Source organism: Lepus europaeus, chromosome 17 (assembly GCF_033115175.1).
Source record: "Lepus europaeus isolate LE1 chromosome 17, mLepTim1.pri, whole genome shotgun sequence".
In the NCBI taxonomy this organism is placed as follows: domain Eukaryota; kingdom Metazoa; phylum Chordata; class Mammalia; order Lagomorpha; family Leporidae; genus Lepus; species Lepus europaeus.
This window is the reverse complement of record NC_084843.1, coordinates 28,547,879-28,573,433: the sequence shown is the minus strand read 5'-3', so window position 1 is coordinate 28,573,433 and position 25,555 is coordinate 28,547,879. Positions and strand designations below refer to the sequence as shown.

At 56.2% G+C, this 25,555-nt stretch overlaps 1 protein-coding gene across 6 annotated transcripts in view; it reads left to right on the top strand.

Moving 5' to 3' along the window:
* Nucleotides 1–25,555, top strand: part of PAX2 (paired box 2) — an 86,015-nt gene that overhangs the window by 7,376 nt on the left and 53,084 nt on the right. For 4 of the 6 annotated variants that reach the window (XM_062214227.1, XM_062214222.1, XM_062214228.1 and 1 more), the window contains exons 1-3: nucleotides 2,462–2,504; nucleotides 5,906–6,074; nucleotides 6,769–6,966. In XM_062214227.1, coding sequence (XP_062070211.1) covers nucleotides 2,462–2,504; nucleotides 5,906–6,074; nucleotides 6,769–6,966 — 410 coding nt within the window. Of the gene's footprint in view, nucleotides 1–2,393; nucleotides 2,505–5,905; nucleotides 6,075–6,768; nucleotides 6,967–25,555 lie in introns of those variants that run through there. The other 2 variants (XM_062214224.1, XM_062214223.1) reach the window with 2 other exon arrangements.

Genomic DNA, 25,555 nt, shown 5'->3' with positions numbered 1-25,555 from the left:
ACCTTCGGGGCTGAACCCTGCGCTTTCAGCCCCGGGCCCAAGGGAGCACGCTGGGCTGCCATGGGAAGTGGGGGTGGGGGCTGAGAAGGGGGCTAAGGAGGAGGGTTTTTCCTCTCTCATAAGTTACCCTCGCAGGTGGATTAAGCAGATCAGACTTAGGAAGACTCCGGAGGGAGGGCAAATGCCAGGATTCCAGCCCTCAGCCCCCTGAGGAGTGGGAGCCCCAGACCATGCTGGGCCGACTGTGGTCAGAGCCCCAAACGAGGCGTAGAGGTACCCTGGAGGCCCAGGTACAAGACGCCTAGAGTCACGCTGAGTCGGGCTGAGGCAGACCGGTGCAGTCCCAGATCCCATCTGCTGCCCAGGCTCCTGCCGGCAGACGGGCACAGGAGTCCGTCGTGCTGCCCGGGGCTGCAGACGGACTGGAGGAACCTCAGGGCCGGGCAGCAAGAGCGCAGCGCGGGCTTCGCCCAGCCGCCCTGGAGCGGACCCAGGGAAGAGGGGGGGAGGGAGCGAAGGAGGGAGAGAGTTAAAACATCAGCTGAAGTGCCAAGATGATTTATGAGACGAGGGAAAATATTTCATAAAGATCTCCCGGATATTCTGTACTTAACCGGTTAGGAGACAAAGGGCTTCTCCTGGCTGGTGCGTGCAAGCGGACCCAGCGAGCAAGGGAGCGAGTGCCGGCGAGGGCTGCGGAGGCTGGGCTAGCTGCTCCGGCATTAGTGGGGCCAGGCCAGCGAGCTGCGCCTCCTGCGCTCGCTCCGGATCCGCCGAGCTAGCAGCGGGCGGCGCTCAGCCGCGTCCGCAGCCGCCTCTTCTCCCCAGCCGGGGAGAGCGAGCCTCGGTCTCCCGCAACCTTTCCTGCCAGCGACCTGCGACTCCGCTCTGTTCCCTCTCCCCACCCACCCACCCCGCGCCGGCCACCCGAGGGTCCTGGAGCCAAGTGCCCCGGGCGTTCCCGCCGGCCGTTGGGTCCCACCAAAGCAGGTGGGTCCTCGCCGGAGGTCTCCAGCTCGATGCTAAACCAAAGCGTTCTGGACGGACCCGAGAGGGCAAGGGGGCCCGGAGAGGCTCCAGGCGGGCGGCAGCGTGCGGGGCGGGGGCGGACAAACTGCTGGGTACTTTGCTCCGGAATGAGAATTGGGGGTGCGTGGGTGAGTAGGCACCTCGGCAGGGAGAGGCGACAGGGAAGGGCCCACGAGAGGAAGGAACGGGAGGGAACTCAGAGCTCAGGGTGACGGGTTAGGAGCAGGGCGCTGACGGGGTCCGGGGCCGTGCAGTGCCTGCGGGCACTGGCCGCTGGACAGCAGGGCTGGGCGAGTTGGGACCCAGAGCCCGGCTTCCGAGCGAGCGCAGCGCGCTCCGCGGCCCTCTGTCGTTGCCTGCATATTCATTAGACTGGCCGCTCTTTATCCTTATCTAACGTTTATCTTATCGCCGAGTTTCGTTTCTCAGTGTAGTTTTAATCCCAGCTCCCGTTCCTCCTCCCGCTGGCCCGCTCCCCTCCCTCCCTTTTCCTTCGCCCGCCGCTCGCTCCCTCCCTCCCTCCCGCCTCCCCCTCCCCTGCCCTCCCCGCGCCGGCACCGGAGTGACAGGCGCGGGGCCCTCCTCGCCGAAGCTCGGGGCTCCGGCGCTGGCGAATCACAGAGTGGTGGAATCTATTGCCTTTGTCTGACAAGTCATCCATCTCCCGGCGCGGGAGGGGGAGGGGGTCTGGAGGGGGCTTTGCAGCTTTTAGAGAGACACACACCGGGAGCCCAGGCTCCAGTCTCCGGCCGAGTCTCCTCGCAGCCGCAACCCACCTGGGGCCAGCCCGACGCTGCCGGCGCCGCTCGCCTCCCTCTAGCCCTCCCTCCCTCCCGGCCTTTGCGGCCGCCGCGGCGTGCGCCTGCCTTTTCCGGGGGCGGGGGCCCGGCCCGCGCGCTCCCCTCCCGCGGGCGCCGGCTCGGACATCCCGGGGATTGCTACTTCTCTGCCAACTTCGCCAACTCGCCCTACTCGGAGCGGCCCCGCTCCCCTCCTGGCGCCCTCGGGCCGCCCCCGCCCCGCGCCCTCTCCGACCGCTGCCTTTTGGATGACCGGGTTCCAGGGGAACTGAGCGAGCCGCCTGCCCCGCCCGGCCTCAGTCCTGGCCGCAGCTGCCGCGCGAGCCATGCGCCCCCCGTACCCCCTGGCCCGGCCCACCGCCCCGGGGCCGCTCTGCTGACTGCCCAGCCCCGGCGCCCCGACGGTGAGAAGTTGCGGCCGCTGCAGCTGCAAAGCCCCGGCGGCCCGGGAGGAGTCCCGCGGGGAGCGCAGCGCAGCGCCCCCCATCCGCCCCCGCGCGCCCCGCAGCAGCCGGGCGCCCGCTCACACTCCCTCCCCCACCGTCCCTCCCTTTTCTCCTCAAGTCCTGAAGTTGAGTTTGCGAGGCGACACGGCGGCGGCGGCCGCGCTGCTCCCGCTCCTCTGCCTCCCCATGGATATGCACTGCAAAGCAGACCCCTTCTCCGCGATGCACCGTGAGTACCCGCGCCCGGCTCCTGCCCCTGCTCGCGGCTCTCGGTTCCAGCCCGGTCCAGCCCCAGCACGGCGCCGGCTCTCTGCGCTTGGGTCCAGTCTTGGAGGCCACTCTGGCTGCTCCCGGTCCCTCTCTCGTTCTTCCGTCCTCCCTCTTTCCTTCTCCGGGTACTCCTAACGCCTCCAGCTTCTCTCCCTGCTGCCTTCTGTCACCCATGCCTAGTCCCTCTGCTGCCATCCTCCCTTCCCTGGTGCCCAGCATCGGCCTTCCTCCTTCCACCTGCTCTCTCTTATGTCGTGGGATCCACAGCCCCGGGCCCTGGTTCCAGCCACCCCACTCTAGGCAGCCTTTTGCACTGAGCTGGGGGACCAGTTGGCAGGCAGTTTTCAGGGTGCTGTATTTTCTGTCTCTTCTCCTCTTTTGCATACTCCTGCTCCCTCTCCACATCTCTACCTTCAGAGTTGTGGGTGTCCAGGGGGAGACTCCCAGCACAGACAGCCTTAGTTTTAGGACAATCGGGCACTAGGAAGAGTGTGGGCTGGGTGCTCCCTTCTGAGTCTCCGCTCCCAGCCTCTCTGGGTCCTGACAGCCTAGCCGAGGATCTTGCACACTGGTTTGGAATTTTCCCTTCCTCTTTTTTCCCTCTCCTTCCCCTTCCCTGTCTGAATTGGGAATCTGAGGTTGGCAAGATGTGCTGGTCATCGCTTCTCCTTGCATCTGCCTGGGAGATGCTCTAAAAACAAAGAGGGGTTCCCGGAAGGAAGAAATTGAAGTCAGAGAGGGAGCGGGCAGTGCAGCGTCCTGGGCAGGTTCTGCTCAGCACTGGACGCTCCTTGCCTGCCCTCCCACTCCTTGCTGAGGGCCGCGCTGCCGGCCACCTGGCCGGGGGTCAGCAAAGAGAGAAAAACCGAGAGGGCAAGAACAAAAGGAAGGCAAATGCTGAAGCTGGGGAGAAAGGAAAGAGAATTCAAAACGGGGAAGGAAATCAATGAAAATTGAAAGAAAATTACAGAAAAAAATGAGAAGGGGCGAAAGGAAGCAGAAAGATAGGGAATGGGAGAGTATTGTAACGAAATTTGAATTTATTCAATCCATGGCATGTCTTTAGCTCAGAAAACTGTTCTGAGATTTTGGGGGAACAGACTCTCTCTTTAAAGATAAATAAGATTCTAAATAGAAAACTCCTCCCCATCTGTAGAATAACAATTAAGGATAATTTGTAACTTCTCACAAGGAAACTTTTAAAACCTTGTTTGGATCTGAAATTATGCCCAGAGAGCCAGGAGGCCGACCTGGCTTTTTTTTTTTTTTCCCCTTCTCCCAAGATACATTTAACGTTATGGGGAGAGCTTTTTATTTAAAAAAAAAAATACTCCTGGCATAACATGCATTTTCTCAAATACTTTCCAAGTACGGGGCACCCGAGCTGGGGGGGCTTCAGGCCGCCGCGGGTCTCCGAGAGCCGGGCCGGGCAGCCTCGCTCCTGTTCCGAGGGAGGGAAGCCAGTCCGCCGCCGCCTTGCCCAGCCCGCCTGCCTCTCGGCCGGCTGCCACGGCTCTCCTCTGTTGCCGGTTCTGCTCGGGGTCCGCAGAGCCCCGGCCGCCCACTGGGAACCACTTTGCAAGCTGAGGGGGAGCGAGGCCAGCCGAAGGTGGTCGGAGAACGGCTGGCCGAGAGCCGCAGCGCCGGCCCGCGAGTAGCTGCAGCCCGGGTCGGCGCCGGCGGCAGTGGCGCAAGCCGGACCCGACTGGGCACCGGCTTCCGGCCGACCCCGGCCCTGGACTCCTGCCGTGCCCCTTTCCCATCCCCACCCCTTAGATTGGGGCCAAGGGGCCGGGCCCAGAGCCCGGGGAGGCTGAATTATTCATCTTTAATCTGCCCGCAGCTGCCGCCTTTTCAGACCGGTAACGCGAGTTCTCCCGGGGCCTAAATTATTGATGGTTGGGGTTTGGATGGAGGGGAAGGGTGGGGAATGGGGCTAGAGACGTGGAGACTAGAGGGGTCGGGGTGAAGGCAACGCTCTGGCCTTCCCCGGCTGCCCGACCTGAAGCCTCTCCCCAGGGGGTTCGCCCAAGCTTGTTTCAGGTCCCCTTAGAAGAGGATGGGAGAGAAACGGGGTGGGGGGGCAGTGCAGATGTCCCCGCTTTCTCCAAAACTCGCTTGTAGCTGGCGGGGCCGGGGCTGCCGGGGGCGGCTCAGTGCGGCCAATCTCGGCGCTTGGCTCGCTCGGTAGCCGCGGTTGCGGGATTGCGCTGAGTGCAGGATTTCCGGGCCGCCGTAGGCCGGGAGATTGGGGCGCTCGGCCGGGCCCTCCGGCCTGGCTCCGGCCTCGGGAGCCCGAGCTCGAGCCTCGCTGGAAACAGCGCCCTTTTCTCTCGGCTGAGAGGACAAGCGCCCTTGCCGCTCAGGTTCCTGGGCGGCTACAGGGACGTGTGCTGCTGGCTCGGCCCGCTACGCAGAGTGCCCCGGGAGACCTCGGCCTTCCGGGGCGGTCCCTGTGCCATGCGACCCCGGGCGAGGCGGGAGGTCCCCCAGGCCCTCGCAGCGCGCCGGGCGGGCGAGCCCAGGCAGCCTGCGTTCCCGGACTGCTGCCGGAGCCGCACCGCTGGCCGCCGCCTCCCTGTCTCAGAGCGCAGCAGACCCCAGGCCCCTGCCTCTTCCGCCTTCCCTTCTCCACCTGTTTCCTTTCCTCATTAGACTGTAGGGGGGTGTGGGGGAAATGGGGCCCCTAAGTATATAAACAGAATAGACATAAAGGAAAGAAAAACAGTGATCGAAAACCAAACCGAACCGAAGTAGAACATTTTGATCACAAATAAATACAATGAAAGAGGTAGGAAGCAAAGGGGTGTGTGTGTGTGTGTGTGTGTGTGTGTGAGTGTGAGTTAGCCCCTGTCGGGGCTCCCGCCCGACACAAGCAGCAGCCCCCAGATCATCAGCCTCCAAGCCCTCCCTGGCCCCAGCTGCCCCTTTGCCTGCGGCGCAGGCGGGATCCCGCTCGGCGCCAGTTGCCAGTGCCAGTTCCGTCCTCGGCCGGCCGGCGCTGCCTCATCCCGCGTCCCCAAATCCTTCCCCGCTGGCGTTGATTGTCCCGCGCTTTCTCCCCTCCACCCCTCTTTGCTGTCGCCTGCCTTCTCCATGCCCTCTCTGACTTTGTCCCGTACGTCGCACTGGTCTCAGTGTCGCGTTCTTCCCCAGCGTGTGCGCTGCCGCGTCTTTACCGCCCGGCGGGTTCCGAGCCCCAGTTCTCCGCGTCGTGGTCCGCCTGCCGCCCTTCGCCGCGAGGTCGGAAGCATGTTCCGTACTGCGCGCTCCCTTCGCCCGGCCCGGGCTCCGGGCCCTGACTAATGGCCGGTCCCTGCCGCGTGTGGGGTGTTGTGTTTTTTTCTTGTCTCTCCCCAGCAGGGCACGGGGGTGTGAACCAGCTCGGGGGGGTGTTTGTGAACGGCCGGCCCCTACCCGACGTGGTGCGGCAGCGCATCGTGGAGCTCGCCCACCAGGGTGTGCGGCCCTGTGACATCTCTCGGCAGCTGCGGGTCAGCCACGGCTGTGTCAGCAAAATCCTGGGCAGGTGAGGGCCTCAGAGCCGTCCTGGGAGACGCCCTGCCTCTGTCCCCGCCAGCACTGGGTCTCTGGCCCGAGGACTTGGCTAACAGGCCGCTAAGTGAGACAGGGAGAGCCCCACCTCCGAGGGTTCGGCAGGGCTGCTCCTTTTGGAGAGGGTGCTCAAGGGGTAGCCAAGGCCCCAGGAGCGACAGTGGAACCGGGTCACCCTGTGCCTGCCCTGCTCCAGGGCATGTGCCAGCTTCAGCAAGGAAGAGATGCATGGGGTGAGGGGAAGGTTGGAGGAATGGGGTGGAGAGCGGAAACGGGTCCCCAAGAGGAGAAGTGAAGGGAGGTGGTGGTTTCCTAGGGTCCTCTGTGCTTAGTACCCAAGGGCTGGAAGTGGTGCCTCAGCCCTGGTCTGCCCCAAGCCTCATAGCGCTGTCCCTTCTGCCTGTCCCAAACAGACGGCTACACTTTCGCCACCTAGGTAGTTGGGGTACCTCTCTCCAGTGGGGAGCATCCCCCACCCCGTCCTCCCAGGGTCCCTCTCTGTGAGTCCCTCGCCCTAGCCAAGAGCCCACTTTGGAAGTGGACTCAGCCACACTGGGCCTTTTCCCTCGGCACTGCTGCCTCTCTCGGAGCAGTGGTTCCCGGCTCCAGAGCCTGCAGCCGCCCTCCATTTCCCCCCGCCGCTGATCCCACCGACCTTCCCGGGGCAGGTACTACGAGACTGGCAGCATCAAACCGGGCGTGATCGGCGGTTCCAAGCCCAAAGTGGCAACGCCCAAAGTGGTGGACAAGATCGCTGAGTACAAGCGGCAGAATCCCACCATGTTCGCCTGGGAGATCCGCGACCGGCTGCTAGCCGAGGGCATCTGCGATAACGACACCGTGCCCAGCGTCTCTTCCATCAACAGGTGAGCGAACCTCGGGGCCTGCAGGGCGGGGCTCCAGCTTCTGGCTCCAGGGCTGCACTCTTCCTCCTTGCTCCCAGCCCCAAGTCCTTTCGGCAGAGAGAGGGGATGTGGAAGGCAGAGAAAGAGAGGGAGAGATGGACAGACAGACAGGGCTATCTCCCTCCCGTTCAGGGCTGGGCGTTCCCTGCCAGGCTTCTCCCGCCGGTGTCCTGGAAATGAATCCAAGTGTTTGTGGTAATTAAGACTCCAAGATTACCCGCCTCGGGATCTAGAGACAATCACAGCCTACAGCCAAAGCCTTTAAAATGCCCAGTGTCTATTCATCGCCTCTGAACAGACTTCCCTTTCTGAAGGCATGCTCCTATCCCCAGGGACAGCCTCCTGTCCTGGCTCCCCCGCCTGCCCTCTCGGCCAGCTCTCACAAAGGTTGCCTCCCAGGAGCCTGCCTTGTTAGCCAGCTCTGCACAAATTTCCGGCCCACAAGCACTTGTGTCCAAGCCTGTGGAGCAAATGCCAGCCAACAGGTAGAGATTGGCAGCAGGTAGAAGAGGTGGACAAGGCTTGGGATGCCAGACAGGGTAGGAGAACCCAGGACCTTGAGGGTGAATCCAAGTCTTTCTTTGCCCTGGGATAGGTTCAGGCAGGTGCGGTCAACAGGGAATCGGTTTGACATATAGGATAGTTAGGTCTCCTAATCCCCGAACCACCCTAGTGTACTGTGGGAGAACACAGGTGCATACTCCACGCAGGTGCACTATGGCCAGTGTGCCTGTCTGTGGGGCTACCAAACAGACAAGGGGCAGTTGGGCCCCGGAACCTGGGCTGGCTTTGCACTCGCAGAACTGTACAACCTCACAGACGTACACGGAAATCCTGCATCAAGTCACACACCAGTGAGAAGCAGGTCCACAGCCCTCCCATTTTGAGGCACCCCCAAATGAGGAGAAGGCTAAGGGTGTCATGCCCTTGTTATTCTTCGCACTCTTCCTAGGCTCATTATCAGGACAACTAATAATTCAGATGGTGCCTTTTTCTGAATCTGGCATTACGTATCAAGGGCTTTTTCTTTTTTTTTAAATATTTTGCAAATGATATGGAATTATCCCAAATCATCCTGAAAACAGCAGGTAAAATTAGCTGGTAGAATGTACCTTGGCTAAAGAAGATTCCCTCTGCCACACTCGTGCTGTAACGTACTGCGAGGCGACCCCAGAAATTATCCCAGAGTGTGCCATCTGTATTAAAATGGTTATTCAGTTATGAACAGGGTAACATAATACTGATCAGCTAATTATACACCCTCCGAAAACCCTGCAGCTCCCTGGGCCTGGCTCAGCCTGCTACTGAAGGCACAGCGATTTGACTTTCAGACTCCTTCCCACCTTCCAGGGTGGTTTGGGAGAGGAGGGAGTCCTTTGCATTTAAAAGCTAGGGGAGGAGCCTGGGGAAGCTTTGGGGCTGTGGACCCAGTGCCAGTTAGGGAGGGGAAAGGGACACAGCCTGGTTTTCTGAGCCATCCGGAGACTCTGCCTTTGGGCTGACTGCTGGTCCTGGGAGTGAGCTGGAGCTGAGGTCTTTGGGAGGACAGCAGAGGGGCCAAGAGTGGCCCAGTAGAGGGGCAGCACTGCTGGGACTGGGTGGGGGGTGGCGGAGCGTTTGAGAATGTTTGAGAGAAATGTTTGCTGGCTTCGGAGGACCTAGGATGTATGCTGCTGCCGGAATATGTTTCTTCTGACTTGGGGTGGTGGCGCGGAGCAGCGAGGCAGGTGCCGTAACAGTCCTGCCTAGTACCCCTTGTCCGCTTGCCTCTCAACATGTGCCTCTCGCTGGCTGAGATGTTTCTGGAACCTGGCTCAGGCATGAGTTTAGAAACGCTTTCAGACTGAAAAGCCGTGGCGGGCAGGGGACAGGGGGACCTCTGGAGGTGCACCCATGAGAACGAGGAGAAAGGAGATGGGCGAGCAGCCTGAGAGATTGGAGCGGGGAAGGGAATGGCCTTAGCTTGACAGCTCTGGCAGCTGCAGACTTGCACAGGGCCCTGTGGCACGCTTCCTTTGGGTGTGGAGAAACAGCCACCTGTGGGCAGGTGTTGCGGAAATGAAGAGGTCATGGGGGGAGAGGGACGGAGAAGCCACTGGCAGCACGGGCAGCCGGCCCGGGGTCCAGAGTTAGGCTTTGCGGCTGGCTTTGTGAGCCAGGGGCAGTCAGGCGGTTCTGTTTTGATTTGGGCCAGAATCCTCACATCGTTCAAGTCTGGAAAAAACTCTTGTTCTTCCCAGTGTGCTGCCTCGTCGAGGATGGGTGGAGGCATCTGGGCCCTGCGCCCTCAGCCTCGACCCTTAGGTGCTGTGCTCTAAGGGGGGAGGGTTTGATCTCAGCTGTGGAGTTGAACCTTGCAGCATGACCAACCCAGGATGTTTCTGTGGGCATTGTTACATGTGGTGCCCAGGGGAATGGGGCTTCTTGGCTTAGAGCGTCGTTGTTGTGGAGGTGCCCCTGTGTTGGGTCCTTTGTGACAGTTAGGACAGAGGGTGTGCAGGGGCTGGCGGTGCCAAGAATGATGTCCACGCATGCTCACCCACCTGAGCAACCGCTTCTCATCTCCTCCTCCCCAAAACAGATGCTGTCGCCGCACTTGAAATATGCTGTTATGGTTATAAACTAAATTGCTTCTCCTGCTTTAAAAATGGTTTTGGCGTTCTCTGATGCTGTCGCGATACAGGCTCGCTGCCCAACCCACGTTCTCCTTCAGCAAACCCTCACAGAAATGCCCCTCGGAGCAAACAGAGCCCATCAGGGAGGCCTAAATACTGGGTCACTGATCGCTGAGTGTGGACTTCTCAGCTCGCGCGGCTGCTGTGGAGGGTGGGTGTTTATGAACAGGTGACTTTCCAGCGGAACCTGGTGTGGGAAATGGCGCGGAGGGGACGGGATGGAGGGAGATCCATGCTGCTGCAAGGGAGGAAGGTCGCCTGGTTACATGGCTGCACAATTGACTAGGCAGGGAGGATTTTCCTGATCACATGCCAGAGTCTTCTGGACTGCCTGTGCTCTGGGTGGTGGATGTAGTGCCTGTGAAAGACGGCACAAACTCCGGACGGCTTGCAGGGCTCCCCACGAGCCCCAAGCGCGTCCTCATGGGATGAGCTGCCAGTAAGGGCATCATCGCTTTCTCGCCTCCGTCGTCTACTCTTCATCCCCTGGGCTCTGGGTGCTCTGTCCCTAGAGCTTGGAGTAGACCCCTCCACGGTCTGTCTTGCTGAGCACTCACCGCGCATCCTTTCCCTTGCCTGTTGGACGCCAAGAGAGCACAGTGGTTCTCCCAGCAATGGCAACACTGGCGGCAAGCAGGCTTCAGCCCCAGCGCTGTCCAGCTGTCCATTCGGTTCCCCCTGCCACACCCCTGCTTGTCGGTCTCGGATCTTCAGACGTTTGGCAGTAGAGTGGGTTTTGCTCAAGGGCCTTTGCAGATGATCTGGAAGCCATTCATCCTAGCCAAAAGACTGTTGAAGACATAGTCCGGGCCAGGGTCTGATCCTCCATCTCTGGAACTCAGGTTCCAGAATGTTGTACGTTTGGCCCTTGGATTTGGCTTAGCATGGAGCTGGGCCAGAGGGATGACATTGCCTGTCACATCTCCGCACCCTTACAGCTGTTTGGTGGTCCAGGCTACTGGTCTCATGGCAAAGAGCCAGGGCAAGTTGATAAGTTAGTGAAAACCACTCCTATCCACAGAGGAATGGGAAAACAAGGACAGGGGACAGCCTTCCATGGCTGTCCTGAGCCTAGCACACAGGGGCGTGGATGGCAGGCACACATGCCAGTTTCTGCCTGCGAAGTCCTGCTCACCTGGTTGTTAAGGTCACCCGTCGTTAGAGGAACAGGCGAAACAGGCACGGTCACCGATCTGACTCTTTAAAAGGAGCTGGAGCTGCCCTCCGGAGCAGCCCGTGTGTCTCCTCACTTGTTTTAGCCCGGACTTCTTGGCCAGCAGTCGTCTCTGTCTGACTGCCTGTCTGTTGGCTGGCTCCGTGGGTGTTCAGGCCACAAAACGGCTCTCAGGTGAGAGCGATGGCTGGGTGCCCTAAGCTCGTATCTCAGCTGGCAGCCCCGGAGGAGCGGCAGACCCGAGGGCTGGTTCCTAGCAAAGCGGGTTTTGGAAGACGGGTGTTGGAGGGTGATGCAAAGAAGAAAAGAGAAGGGGAAACCGCAAATAAATAAATAAATAAATAAATAGTGTCCCAACTGTTCTGAGAACTCAATAAAACAATCACATCAAATATGAAGAGGCATAAATCTTGTGTCTGCGCAGGTAACCTACTCAATTGCTTTTATTATCGCTCAGGCTACCTCCATTTATTACCGTCCACGGCCGGGGCCAAGGAGGCACGTGGAGGGTGGTCTCCACTGCAATCCTACACCCCGAGAGGCAACAATCAGCCCATACAGCCAGGGGTTCCGGTGGGCGCCCGGGAAGGGCCCATCTGTCTGCATGAAAACCAATCAATAACTCTGTAACCAGAGCCCTTGTCACAGGGAAATGGACAACACAACAGTTCAATAGAGGGGCCACAAGGGGAATTAGCCAAGTGGAGATGGGGCCAGGCAGGAGCGGCCCCTGGGGAAGGAAATCAGGGGCGCCTGGGGACGGAGAGCCTGATGGGGGCACCAGGCTGCCGCAGGGAGCGCAGCGGCTTCATGTGTGCGTTGGCACAAGGTGGGGGAAGGAGAGGCAGTGGTTGGAGCTGGGGTGGCAGGGAACAGGTATTTGGGGGGCATTTGGGGGTTGAGCTTGTTGTGCTGCACACGGCATGTGGTTGTGGGGTGCTTTGGACTGAGATCATACAGTTTCTAGAGAAGGCGTAGTGGGGAACTCATCACACCCCCCTTCTTCCTCCAGGAAGCCTGCGCTTTGAAGAGGGGGCTTCCCAGGAGCCCACATGGGCTGCAGGTCCCGGCTTCCGGTCTTCTGAGCAGGGGCCGTGTCATCCGCTCTCAGCCCTGAACTGTTCTGCAACTTTCCTGTTAGTGCTCAGGCTGTCCCTAGCTCCTCCTTGTTGCTACCTGGTGTTGGAGTTTTTGGATTAAAAGGAAAATGTATGCACTGGAGAGAATTCCCTCTTCACTTCTTGTCCTTGAAAAGAATGCAGTAAATGTTGCTCATCTGACCTGCGAACTCTTTGAGTCCCTGCTGCTGCTTCTCGTACCCCACCCCCCTTCCTAGCCAGGTGCCCAGAGTCAGGTCCTTGTGGGAGCAGCAGCAACAGGTGCATCTCTGCCTCGGGCAGCTCGCTCAGCTGCATGGCTGCGTGAAGGGAAAGCAGAAGGTCTCCTGGGACCTGAGGACTGGGAACAGTGTCCCACAGCCAGTGCCCACACAGAAGGGCGATTCTGGACAGGTGAAAAGTTGTATCACCTGGGGTTCATCTGTGTACCCCTGAACTACTGGGCTGAGCCAGGTTTTCTCCTGTTGAACAGGCTGTTTCGGTGCTGCACAGATGTAGGTTGAATGTACGCACAATGGTTTCCCAAGTATAGAGATTTGTGTGTGTCTGTTCCTGGGTGAAAGGGCGCTAAGGCCAAGAGGAGGAAAGGGAGGAGGGCCCTCGGGCGTGACCCACAGTCGCAGGGAAAGGCTGCACTGCCTTGTCCTTGGGCCCACCCTGTCAATCACCGAGGCAGACATTCAAGGTAATGGGCCTGGGCTGAAGAGTCCTCATTTGATGATTTGGGCAAACTGGGGCTGAATTTCCCTCTGATCATTGTGTGCCCTAGAATGTTGTAGTCCAGTTAGCCCCTGGTAAGGCAAGCTTTGCTGCAGCAATGCCACCTTTGTAGTAAATGTTGGTGTGACCAGCACTCCTCTTCACTTTGACACCTGAGTCCCAGCCCAGTTGGCAGGACTGGTTAGGGACCAAATGCATAAGCAGCTAAGAAGGTGCTCTTCCCAGTACAATCCGTCCTCTAGAGCAGTGGTCCAGTGACCCACAAGGCCAGGGCCCCAGTAAGAGGCATGGCCACAGCACTGGGACAGAGTGGTGGGCAAAGCTTTCTCCAGGGTCAGGCTCCAGGCCCAGTCTTACAGATGGCAGGAAGAGGCCCTGTGTGACAGAAACCTTGCTTGGTGCCAGTACTGAGGTGCAGTGGGCTAGGCCACTGCCTGCGAGGCCAGTGTCCCATGTGAACACCAGCTTGAGTCCAGCTGCTCCGCTTCCAATCCAGCTTCCTGCCAATGCACCTGGGAAGGCAGGACACGGTGGCCTGAGTGATTGGGCTCCTGCACCCAAGCGGGAGACCCAGGTGGAGGAATGCTTGCTGGCAACTGGAAAAGATTGGAGTCCAGGTAGAATATGACCGCAATGGCAGATACCTTGGGGAAGAGGAGGGCTGGTACAGGGGAGCTTTTCGGGATGGGGAGGGGGATGAGAAGAGAATGGCCTGGCCCTGGAGAAGGGGCAGGCCCTGTGGACTCCAAGTCCTTCCCCAGTAATCCCTGGGAACTCTCAGTGAGAGAGGAGGCAAGGAGGGGCGGAGACAGAGTGGCTATAAAGCCAGGCTCCACTCACAACTCATCCTCAACAACCCCCCAAGCAACTGGAAGCTTGCTCTTCTTTTCATTTTCCCCCCATTTTATTTGTAAGGCAGAGAGATCCTCCATCCACTGGCTCACTCCCCCAAGTGCCTGCAAGAGCCAGGACTGGGCCAGGCTGAAGCCAAGAGCCCTGAGCTCCACTGGGCTCTCCACATTGGGTGGCGGGGACCCGAATATTTGAGCCATCTTCGGCTGCCTCCAGGGGGTGCATTAGAAGGGAGCTGGATTAGAAGCAGAGCAGTCGGGACTCCAGCCAGGCACTGCAATCATGGGAGGCAGGCGTCCTAAGCAACAGCTTAACTCCTGTCCCGCACATCCACCCCTCATTTGTTTTTAAAGAGACAACATGATATGAGAAGATGCTTTGTTTTCCAAGAGTACCCTACTGGCCAAGGAAAACACGGCTTTGGCTCCAGGCCCACCCTTGTGCCAGCGGTGGGCAGCCCTTGACCTCCGTAACTGGACATGCCTACCTCCGTGCTTTAGACCTGCGCAGGAACCTCAGTGCAGGCACAGTGGGGTGACAGGGCATTTCCTTGGTCCAAGGGCTCCTGGAGAAGGACAACGTATAATGCCTCGTGGCCAGGGAAGAGGGCGATGTGGATGGAAGGGGACGAGAAGTAAGGAAGAGAGAGGAAGGGGGCAAGGAAGCAGGGCAGTGGAAGGGGGAGGTTGGGGAGCTGTGCTGGCTTGGAGGAGCTTGTTTGGGATTGGTGTGTATGGCCGGCGCAGAACCAGCAACTACTGAGCTTGGAAAGAAAGTGGGGACTGGATTCTGCCCGTATCTGAGCCGGCGCCTTTGGCACCCGGTAAGGTCTTAGAAGTGGCTGGAGGGAGCCAGAGCACTTGGCAGCTGGTGGTCCAGGCTGAGGGCCCAAGGGTGATGCAGGAGAAGAGAGGAGGGCCAGCCAGAGAGAGAAGGGTGGGCAGGTGTCTGAGAAGAGGGTGGAGCAAAGGCAGTGGCATGGGAGGAAGGCGTCGCCGGTGATGGAGGGAGCCACGGGAGCACAGCGTGTGACGCCGGCCGTCTGCAAGGCTGGCTGGCAGTGGCTGTGGGACTGCTGCAGTGCAGGTGCCCAGCAGCGTCCTGGCAGGTGGGAGGAGGGTGAGCAGAAGAGAAGCTGACAGGAAGGGAGGGAGGTCTGCGCTCCCTGGGATTCCAGATCAGAGCCTCTCCAGCCGGCCTCTCTGCTCTCCACTTGCTCCCCCTGCAGTCCTGCCCGAGCTGCAGCTCTCTGCTCTCCACTGCAGCGACCCAGGAACGGAGAAAGCCAGAGCACGTGACTGGCGGTTCCCAGCAGGGCTGTGAGGGCCGCGGCTGCCAAGAGGACTCGGTTCACCTTGCAGGCACAGTGGAGTCAGGAAGTCAGGAAAAGGAAGGGAGGGCAGGTGGCAGAATGGGGGGGACAAAGGGGTCCTGGGGTTTGAGCAAATAGGAGTGAAGCTGGGGGCAACTCTCCCTGAGCCTGGTGCTCCCCATTGGGCCCTGGGGCTTCACGGGACCCAGCTGCCCAGCCTATGTCTGGCAGGCAGGTGAAGGAAGCTGAAGGAGACCCCAAGCCCCGCAGGCTGTGTTGTGCCTGCCTGACCGTGGTGGCAGTCAGCGGGGAGACCCTTGTTTCTGCGCCTTATCCCATGAGCTCGTGTCCTGATTCTCTCATGCAGAGAAGCCAGTGGCTCTGTGTCGGGGCCCTGCGTGGCTCTGCCATGCAGTGCGTGTGGACTGATGGTGTCTGGGAAGCTGGGAAGCTGCCTGAATGGCCCTGGCAACTCAGGGAGCACCCAGAAGGAGTCACTCTCAGCGCTGGGAGCTGATGGCTGCTGTGCAGGAGGTTTCTGGCTGAGGGATGACTGGGTCACAGCGTCGTGTGGAAGTCCCTGCTGCTGTCTGGACAGCCTGCCCGTTGGAAGCCTTAAGGAACGCTAGCCTAAGAGGGTAGAAGCCCTGATGGGTCTGGCAGCGGGGTCCTATGGGTCCCCCCTAGTCCTTGTGCAGGCACGCAGCTGGGTGTGAGCCTGGTGAGCAGTGTGCAGGGGCTGCACCGAGGTGTGTGTGCTGCTGCCCCAGGAGAAATGGTAGCCGTTGCCGACTCCCCAGGGACAAAGCCCAAGACAGCTGTCCCCTGCTCCTGTCCCTTACCCATCTCCTTCCTCCTTGTTCCGCAGCTTAGCTGGTTTGGGTTAGGAGGCCAATCTCAGCGGACTCTAACTGGAGAGAATGTGATAAGGAAGGCCATCCTCCCTCTAGGGACCCATCGGGGTTTCACGTTCCCTGCCCTCCTGCCTCTCTAAGGAGCTGACATTAGGGCAGCAGCCTCTTGGCTCTCCGTGGCAGCCTGGCCTCCAGGAAGGACTGAGCAAAGCAGGCATGTCCGGGGCTGGGACTTGGGTCTCCACCCCAATCTCGAAGGTGCTGGGAGGGAAGATCTAATAGAGCTCTGGGTGAGAGAGACAGAAAGTGGGGGAGAAACAGCAGAAGACAGGCAGAGGTGCAGAAGCCTTCCAGCTGGTCTGTGGGCTACGCCCTGGGCACTCTGCTGAGGGTCCAGCCCCAGCAGGGGTCCAGCTCCCTCTCGGCCCCTGCCCCCCCACCCAGCACTGGCACATTTGCCTCTCCCCCCACCCTCGCATCCCCTTCCCTTGGCCTGGAGGATCACGCGGACTCCTTAGGAGATGACCTCCAGGGCGGGTACAAAAAAAGTTGAGAGAAATTCATTTCATGGCCAGTGGCTGCTTAGGGAAGACGATTCCAGCATCCGAATGTGATAAATGTTAACTGAGCATTAATCGCATTAAAGAGGGCCCTATAAACTTTTCATTTCTAATTAAATTCGTCCAGTGATGCTGCCCAAGCGAGTACTCTGGGCCTTTGTTTATGTGCAAAATTAAAATGCAAATACAGTGGGATTTATTTCCAGGAATGAAGTGATGGGTTAGCCCTCTGACGACTGGTCTCCGGGCCTGTCAGGCCAGGGGACCCCTTCTTTGCAGGTGCTGTCTCTCTTGTGACAGACCCTGGTGGGAAGGGAGAGGCCAGAGCTCAAGGTCACACACAGTCAGGAATGGGGAGAAGGTGTGCACAGAACTGAAGAGGGCCGGTGCCGTGGCTCAACAGGCTAATCCTCCGCCTTGTGGCGCCGGCACACCAGGTTCTAGTCCCGGTCGGGCACCGGATTCTATCCCGGTTGCCCCTCTTCCAGGCCAGCTCTCTGCTATGGCTCGGGAAGGCAGTGGAGGATGGCCCAGGTCCTTGGGCCCTGCACCCGCATGGGAGACCAGGAGAAGCACCTGGCTCCTGGCTTCGGATCAGCACGATGCGCCGGCCGCAGCGGCCATTGGAGGGTGAACCAATGGCAAAAAGGAAGACCTTTCTCTCTCTCTCTCTCTCTCTCTCTCACTATCCACTCTGCCTGTCAAAAAAAAAAAAAAAAAAAAAAAAAAAAAAAGAACTGAAGAGAAGGAGGAAAAGGCAAGAGATGGTCCAGGAACACGGGGAGACCTTGACCTGACTTCTGAGACTCCCTCCCTGCCCCGCCCTGACTCACCCCACTAGGAGACCAGACCCCCAAAAGCTTGCTTGTGAATTACAGCGTTGCAAGCCTGCTCTGCAGCTCTGAGAGGAAGGGGTGCCTGGGAGAGGGCATCTGGAGGAAGCAGCCCCCCCCGCCCCGCGACTGTGGGGCTGCTCCTAGAGGGACTGAGTGGTCGTCAGCAGGGAGGGCTCAGGGCCTGGGTTTGAGGGTCCGCTGCTGTCCCCGTCACTGCTCTTCCTGCCAGTGCCCAGCGGCATTGACGGTGGAGCATGGAGGATGTTGTGCACACACGCATGCAGCCTTCGTAAGGGGGAGGGGAGAGCCGGTTGCTCAGAATATATACACGTCCCTTGGATAGAGTCCTTTAGTGCCACAGTCCCTTTTTTGAAGATTTATTTATTTATTTTGAAAGAGTTACAGAGAGAGGAGAGACACACAGAGAGAGGTCTTCCATCCGCTGGTTCACTCCTCAGACGTAAGTCAGGACTGAGCCAGACTGAAGCCAGGAGCTTCTTCCAGGTCTCCTCCGTGGGTTGCAGGGGCCCAAGCACTTGGGCCGTCTTCTGCTGCTTTCCCAGGCCACAGTAGAGAGCTGGATCCAAAATAGAGCAGCTGGGACTTGAACCAGCACCCATATGGGATGCCAGTGATGGCTTAACTTGCTATGCCACTATGCTGGCCCTGCCACGGTCCCTTTGATAAGAGTGGCAACCCTGCTGAATGGAGTCATCTGAACTTCCTGTTTACTAAGACATAAATTTAGTTGAAGGAAGAGAAAACCTGGATGAGAAAAATCATTTGAGTTGATCAGTTAGAGACCCTGGGAGATAGCTGCAATGCTCTGTGGATGAGGAAGCTGTAAATAGCGCTGTGAAGTAGAGACAGGAAATGGAGGTAGGAGAGATGATAAAAGCAGAGCAGTAAATCACGTACAGGGTCCACGTACACAGGTCCGCAGCAGATTGACGCCACGCTCTGCACAATCCACAGCTTGGACCGACAACGTGTACAGTGTGGAGAGGTGGCCTGGGCGCACCGCAGGCAAGCTGCTGCCTGTGCTGGGTGCAGGGAGTGAGCCGTCAGCTGCACTGGCCGGGGTCTGTAGGCATGGACGCAGCCGTGTGAGGTTTTAGAGGTCTGAAGCATGTGAGTCTCTGGTGAGCTGGACCCACATTCTAATGCCACCTCTCCAAGGTGGCAATCCATTCCCAGAATGCCATCTGCTTGACTGATTTTTTTTTTTTTAATAACTGCTACCACTGTCCTCTTTACTCTGTTGTATTCTGGGCTATTCTCTTCCTCTTTAGTGTTCACCTATGTCTCTCGGAAATGCATGAGCACCTGCCGACAAACAGGTTAATGACTGTGGTAACTCCCAAACATCTGGATGAAAACCAGAAACTCGGGTCAGTCATCTATAAAGGTTGCCAATATGATGCCAGTGGTCTGGCAGTTTAGAAACATCGACATAATTGATGGGGTTCCTCCGTTTTTAATCCAGGCACAGAAGCACACCTGGAGAAATATCTGTTTTGAAGAGAAAATGGTCTGGGACACAGGAGGCTGTGGTCAGAAAGCATCTTCGATGCCTGTGGGCCTGGATCCTGATTCAAAGAGGGGCTCTGTTGGGCCCTGCAGTTCAGTGGAGAGCTGGTGGGGGGCGCGTTTCCTGTCTGAACAAGCAGGGCAGAGGGCACCTGTGTTCCCCTAGAGTTGCTCAGCAGAGTGGATCGCCTAGTCCAGATAAGCTTCGCCTGTCTGCTGGGTCTGGCGTCCATGAGGGAGTCCTCTTCGCTATCTTCGGGAAGAATATTGGGTAGGGCCTTTCCGTTGTGTACTCATTCATTCAGAAAACCCTGGCTAAGCACCCACAGTGTTTCAGGCGATTCCCGCAAAGCTAGGAGGCCTAGTGGCAGAGTCGGACTGCAGCTTCCCTGTTCCCTGAGTGTGTGATGGGGTCAATCTCCATTTTCCGTGACCTTCCCACGTGCTCTTGTATACTGTGGTGACCATCACGCGCCTCTCTCGGATGTTCTCATGAGTGTGAAGTTTGCTAATCCACATAAACCTGCTCAGGATCACCGAAGTGCCCGATAAGTGTTAGTTATTCTTACTGCAATTTGGTAATCGCCAGGCGTGTATTTTTGTGAGGTGTTTATGTCAGTGTGTGTGCATAAACCCTGGAATCTTTTCAATAAAAAATTGTAGAAGAGCTTAAAGGTTCTTCTGCAAATAGGATTGCGTGTGGTGAAAGGCCGTGGGGATGAGGCTCCCCTGGGAGCCCCACTGGATCTAGGAAGGAGGCCTGCTCTGTGTGTTTCCAGGAGAAGACAATGCCTGACCCTGACCAGAGTCAGACGGGCGTCCCCTCATCCCCTTGGAGAGGCCAGGCTCCGCGTGTGTGCGTGCACACAGACGTGGGGACTTGCACACTGCACCCTCTGTCTCTTGGATGAGCCTGTTGTTGCTGTTTGAGGAGTTGAAGGTTGGCATTTTCTGGACTTCACGGCATTTTCATGGGTTGTGGTGCTTTGCATTTTTTTTTTTTTTTTTAAGACACAGTAAAAGGGTAGAGGGGAGAAGTCCTTACTTGATAGGTTTGAAGCATTCCTCTGAGCCGTAAATGTCATAGAGGGGAGAGGAAGGAGAGAGAGAGAGCAAGAGGAGGGAAGGAGAAGAGAGAAGATGGAGATAAGACAAAGGATGAAGGAGGACAGGGAGAAGTGAGCAAGCACTGGACAAATTGAGACCAAGCCTCCCTGCTGTTGGCCGGCATCTCTGGATATGCCAGAGGACATGGCAGCTTGATGATCACAATAATTCTTTCCATTTTGTTAAGGGGTAAAAGATTTTAAGAAAAAAATCTTAGGAAAAAAATTGACTTTGAGCTTATTCTGTTTGGAGCAGTGACTCAAAGTAACAGGACAAGTGCAAATTCTCCCCGTTCCTCTGTGCCAGCAAAAGCAGAGACAAAAAGCGAAGTTTCCCAAATGCAGAGTCCTGTTCCTGCCTCAGATTCCCCCACAGCTCAGGGAGGTCAGCAAGCTCTGTCACTGGGCTTCAGCAAGATGCACACCCACTGCTTCACAGTCACTTCTGTGCTCTTTTTTTCTTTTTTAAGTTAATTTATTTAAAAGGCAGAGTTACAAAGAGGCAGAGAGACAGAGACAGAGAGAGAGAGAGAGAGAGAGAGAGAGAGAGAGGCCTTCCATCCTCTGGTTCACTTCCCAAATGTCTGCAATAGGCAGAGGTGGGCCAGTCTGAAACCAGGAGCCAGGAGCTTCTTCTGGATCTCCCACATAGGTTCAGGGAGCCAAGCACTTGGGCCATCTTCTACTGCTTTTCCAGGCCATAGCAGAGAGCTGGATGGGAAGAGGAGCAACCGGGACTCGAACTGGTGCCTACATGGGATGCCAGCACTACAGGCTGGGGCTTTAACCCGTTGTACCACAGCGCTGGCCCCCCTCATGTGCTCTTTATGACCTCTTCCCTGGGTCTCAAATTTAATACCTAGATTCCACTATCCTCTCATTAATACCCACCGGCTGATAAAGGTCCTGATTTTTAAAATTAGGACATAAACTTTCTAGAAGAGCTGAATTTGAATCCTGAGAGTTCAATTATCCTTAAAAAAAAATTTTTTTTTTTTTTGAAATAGACATGTTTGAGGGCTCCCTCCTCCTTTTTGCCAACATCACCACAGGCCCAGCTGCTGCCTCTCTGTGCCTGCGTGCAGTGGTGGAGGCTGTGAGCCCCAGCTCCTGCCACTGTCCAAATGAAAGAGAGGCCAAGGACAGACCCACACCTGCCCCTCACACTGCACACTCACAGTTTTTGCACTTCTTGGCTTAAACACACACACACACACACACACCTACCTTGATTTGTCTTTGGAGTTTATGTACATTAGCATACAGGTATACATGTTTGCATACATGCATATGCCAATCTCATGGCTGCTTCCCTCATAAGCCATCTTGTATTCCTAATAATAATAATAACAAGTGCTCACTGTAGTAGGGACTGTTTTTAAGCATGTTGCATGTATTCATTGATTTAAGTATCATAAACAACCCCTTAGGGCTTTCTAGGATTGTTTGCAGATGAGGTAACTGGAGTACAGAGAAGTTATTTAACTTGCTCAAGGTCACAGCTGTGTAGCAGAACTAAGCCTTGAACCTGTGCTCTAAAACCCACGGACTTCTCCACTGCGCCAGACTTCATATCTACTTTGGAGCAAAGGAAGTGGAAGCTTGAGTAATTTCTTGGGGAACTCTGTAATCCTGCAGTCTCAGGCCCAGCTATGTGTTCATTCCTTTACTCATGAGCTCAGAACAAGGACCCTGTGTCGTGGTAGAAGGCCGCGCCTAGCACATGCGCTGTGCTTGTCCCTGGGGTATGGCCCTCAGTGCAGGCCACTGCTGAGCCACGTCGTCTGGGGCTGCTGGAAAGGAAGGAGGTGCTGCCGGCCAGAGCTGCGGAGTGGAGCAGGGGCAGCTGCAGGGAGATGGGCACCAGGACCGGTGGGGTAAGGTCGGAACCGTTCAGTGGAGGAGGGGCAGTCTGCTTCTAAGGCAAGCAAACCGAGTATTCCATCGCCAGGGGGAGATTTGACCTGCATCCACACAATCTTGCTTCTGGAAAGTCCACCAGACTGGAGTAAGCTAAAAAAGCTACAGGGATGGACCCTCTCACCCACAAGCACATTGAAAAGGCAATTAAAGCAATTACCGAATCATACACCACCACCCAGGTCCAACATCATTACTCAACCCACATCACCAAGGAGACTCCCATTAACCTAATCTGGGAGACACGTATTACGGGGAAAAAAGATGCTGATATGATCAATGAACACAATAATTCAAAGCAGAAACACAGACCCTGCCACCAAACAATACTCACATTCCTCCAGCTCAGTGTTACACAAAGTGCAGTCACCTCCATACAATGCCACGAAACACCAAGTAACAAACCCTAAGCCAGCTGCCGGAATGTGTCGACACAATGCACTCCACGGCAACACACGCACAATGCAAACTCTCCATCCACAGGCACGGCTGTCCACAAAGGCCCGAGTCATGTGACCGCTTGGGCGATAGGAAACATTGGTCAGACGTGCGGTGATGGAGTCAGCAGGGCAACACCCAGCGCCTCCACCCACCCGGCCTCCCCAGGCGCAGGGCAGCCTGCCAGGGAGCAGAGGCGCCAGCAGGTGGATGTGTCCAGACCTTGCTCCAGCAAGGCCTCGGGCTCTCATTGCTTCTAAGAGACTGAACTGTCCCCTGAGCCTGCTTTCTGAGACAGGACAAATCAGCTCTATCCTGGTTGGGGTTTAATAAGACTTGGCTGTTCCTGAAAATGACAGAGCTCCAGGGAAGGAGGGCAGGGTGGGGGTTGGGGGAAGCTCGCTGAGCTGGGTGCAGGAACTCCGCTTCCTCTAGCGAGCCTGCCTTCTGCGGCCATTCCGGAGCCGAAGCCCTCTTGCTGGGTGTTCACTGAGTATCGATTCAGTCTGCAAGCAATTTTAATATTTCTTCAGGGACTTTCCAGCAACAGCACAAGTCATTAATTCACCCTCCCAAATTGCTTATTCAATAGCAGGAACATGGCTCCTGAATAAAGTCCCAGAATTTATGTGACTCGCACGAGTCAGGAGGTCAAACAACTGTTATGGAGCGAAGTTAAAAATCCAAATAAAATATTGACACTTTTTTGGGGAGGGGGAGGGGAAAGCAAAGGTATTTAAAATAGGTTTTTGTTGCAATGCCCCCAGGATAAAGAATGGAAGGAGACTGAAGACAAGTTGGAGTTTATAAAATCAATGGAATTTATTGCACCTCTACTTGGCATTCAATAATTCTCTCATTTCCACATCACACCCCCCCCATCCTAGCCATAGACAGAGAGATGCACAGGTACACAAATGCACGTCTGTGCACATCAGTGCTGGGTGCACAGACCAGCATGAAAGCACAGTTGTGAGGTGAGACTCTCAAGTGCCCTAGGCAGGCAGCAGAGATGGGTGTGGACTCTGTGTGGCTAATATTTGACAGAAACAGGCCCAACTTGGCAGACAGTCATGAAGTAGATTTTGATAAATCTATCTGCTGTTATAAATCTAGATCAATACATCACAGCAGGCGTGAATATAAAGATACACTAATCACAGAAGTGACTTCTAGAAATGTAGAAATGAGAGACGCATCCATACGCAGTATCCTCATGTGGTCATGTACGTGATTTGGAAGACACATGGTTGGCTAGATGGCTAGATAGCTAGGGAGGGAGGATTTGTAAAATCTACCCCCAAAACCTACCAGTGCGTATAAAATACACTGACATTCCAGCCACTTAAAAATGTGGGTTTTTTTTTTTTTTTTTTTTTTTTTTTTTTTTTTTGACAGGCAGAGTTAGTGAGAGAGACAGAGGAGAAAGGTCTTCCTTTTTCAGTTGGTTCACCCCCCAAGTGGCTGCTACGGCTGGTGCATTGCGGCCAGCACGCTGCACTGATTTGAAGCCAGGAGCCAGGTGCTCCTCCTGGTCTCCCATGCGGGTGCAGGGTCCAAGCACTTGGGCCATTCTCCACTGCACTCCCGGGCCACAGCAGAGAGCTGGACTGGAAGAGGAGCAACCGGGACAGAACCTGCACCCCAACTAGTACTAGAACCTGGTGCCAGCGCTACAGGCAGAGGATTAGCCTAGTGAGCCGTGGCGCTGGCCTAAAAATGTGGTTTGTTTGTAACACAAATGTGTGAGGCTTACCACATACATCTGTGGCACACCCCCGAGAGCGGGAAGCAGGTTTGGAATCACTGCCGTGTGCAACTTCTGTTCTTTGCATAGGCATTTGTTCAGTTGTCTGAAGGAGAAAATGTGTCCATGCCCAAATAGTTAAACATAAAGAAATATTAATATAGCAATTTCCAGAAGAGGTCAGCCTGTAGTCACTGGAGTCACAGATCTGGCCGCAGAGTCTGGCTTGAGTGCTGTCATGCATCTGACCTTGGGCAAACAGCTTATCCTACTCTGGTCTCCTAGGTGAGGTAGACAGCGTGCAGGGCTGAGAGACACATCTGCTACAATGCCTGCCTTACAGTGAACAGAAAGAAATGATATTACTTGTGTTATTAAAGCTATTATTTCACTATTTACTATTTTATAATTATATTAGTTACATGATTTATATTTATAAAAACTATACCATTATTATTTATACTGTTACTCTATGCAGCTTGTCCAGTCTGCCCTGGCTCCTATCATCTGCTCCAGATGTGCTAGACTTCCTCTACCCAGCGGTTAGTAGCATAGGCTATGGAGTGAGACGTTTGCGTTTTATATTCTGGTTCTGTTACATAGCAGCTGTGTGATCCTCGGTGAGTTGCCTAACCTCTCAGAGCCTCAGCTACGAGAACAGGGATAATAATCTTAATAATCTGTAGAACAGGGATAATAATCTTCACGGCTGTTTTGAGAATTAAGGAATCCACAGAAAGTTCTTAGCATAGTGCCTGGTACATGGTGAGCACATGGTCACCCACTCTTGTCTCCTAAGGTTCTGTTATTGTTATGATTAAAATAATAATATTCACTTGTTACTCAGCGAATGGTTGGATGTATTTACATTATGCCAGGCACTGTTGCTAGGAGCTGAAGCCAGTGGTGGAACAAATGGACTTGGTGTCCGCCCTTGCGGAGCCCGGAGCCCAGGGGAGACCTGGCGTGAACCGAGTGAGCAGAAAGCAGGCTCTCAGCTCTGTGCTGAACCCCGAGTGGAGCGGCCCTGGGCGGACCACACTGGGAAGCCAGGGGAGCGCCAGATTCGGGGAGATTCTGAAAGCCAGGCTGGGGCATCCTGGATTTCCCCTGTAGTTAAGGGGAAGCACTTGCAGGTTTATCCACATGGCATTTCTTTTAGAAGAGTAAGGACTTCAGCCCAGGAGGAAAGCCCATCAGAGTGATCCAAACAGCTGCTCTGAATGCTTGAGTCCAACGATAACTTAAATACTTACATACTTATTATTTGAAAGGCAGAGAGAGGGGCTGGTGTTGTAGCCCAGCGGGTTAAGCCACCGCCTGCAATTCCAGTACCCTGTATGGGCACCGGTTCATGTCCTGGCTGCTCCACTTATGATCCTGTTCTGTGCTGATGTGCCTGGAACGCAGTGGAGGATGGCTCCCAAGTGGGAGACCCAGAAGAAGCTCCTGGCTTTGGCCTGGCTCAGTCCTGGCCATAGAGGCCATTTGGGGAGTGAAGCAGTGGATGAAAGCTCACTCTCTCTCTCTCTCTCTTTGTCTCTCCTTCTCTCTCTGTAACTCTGCCTTTCAAAAAATAAAATAAATAAGTCATTTTTTAAAAAATGAAAGAGATAGAGAAAGAGAGCTTCCATCCACAGGTTTGCTCCCCAAATGCCCACAACAGCCAGGCCTGGGCCAGGCCAAAGCCAAGAGCCCAGAACTCCAT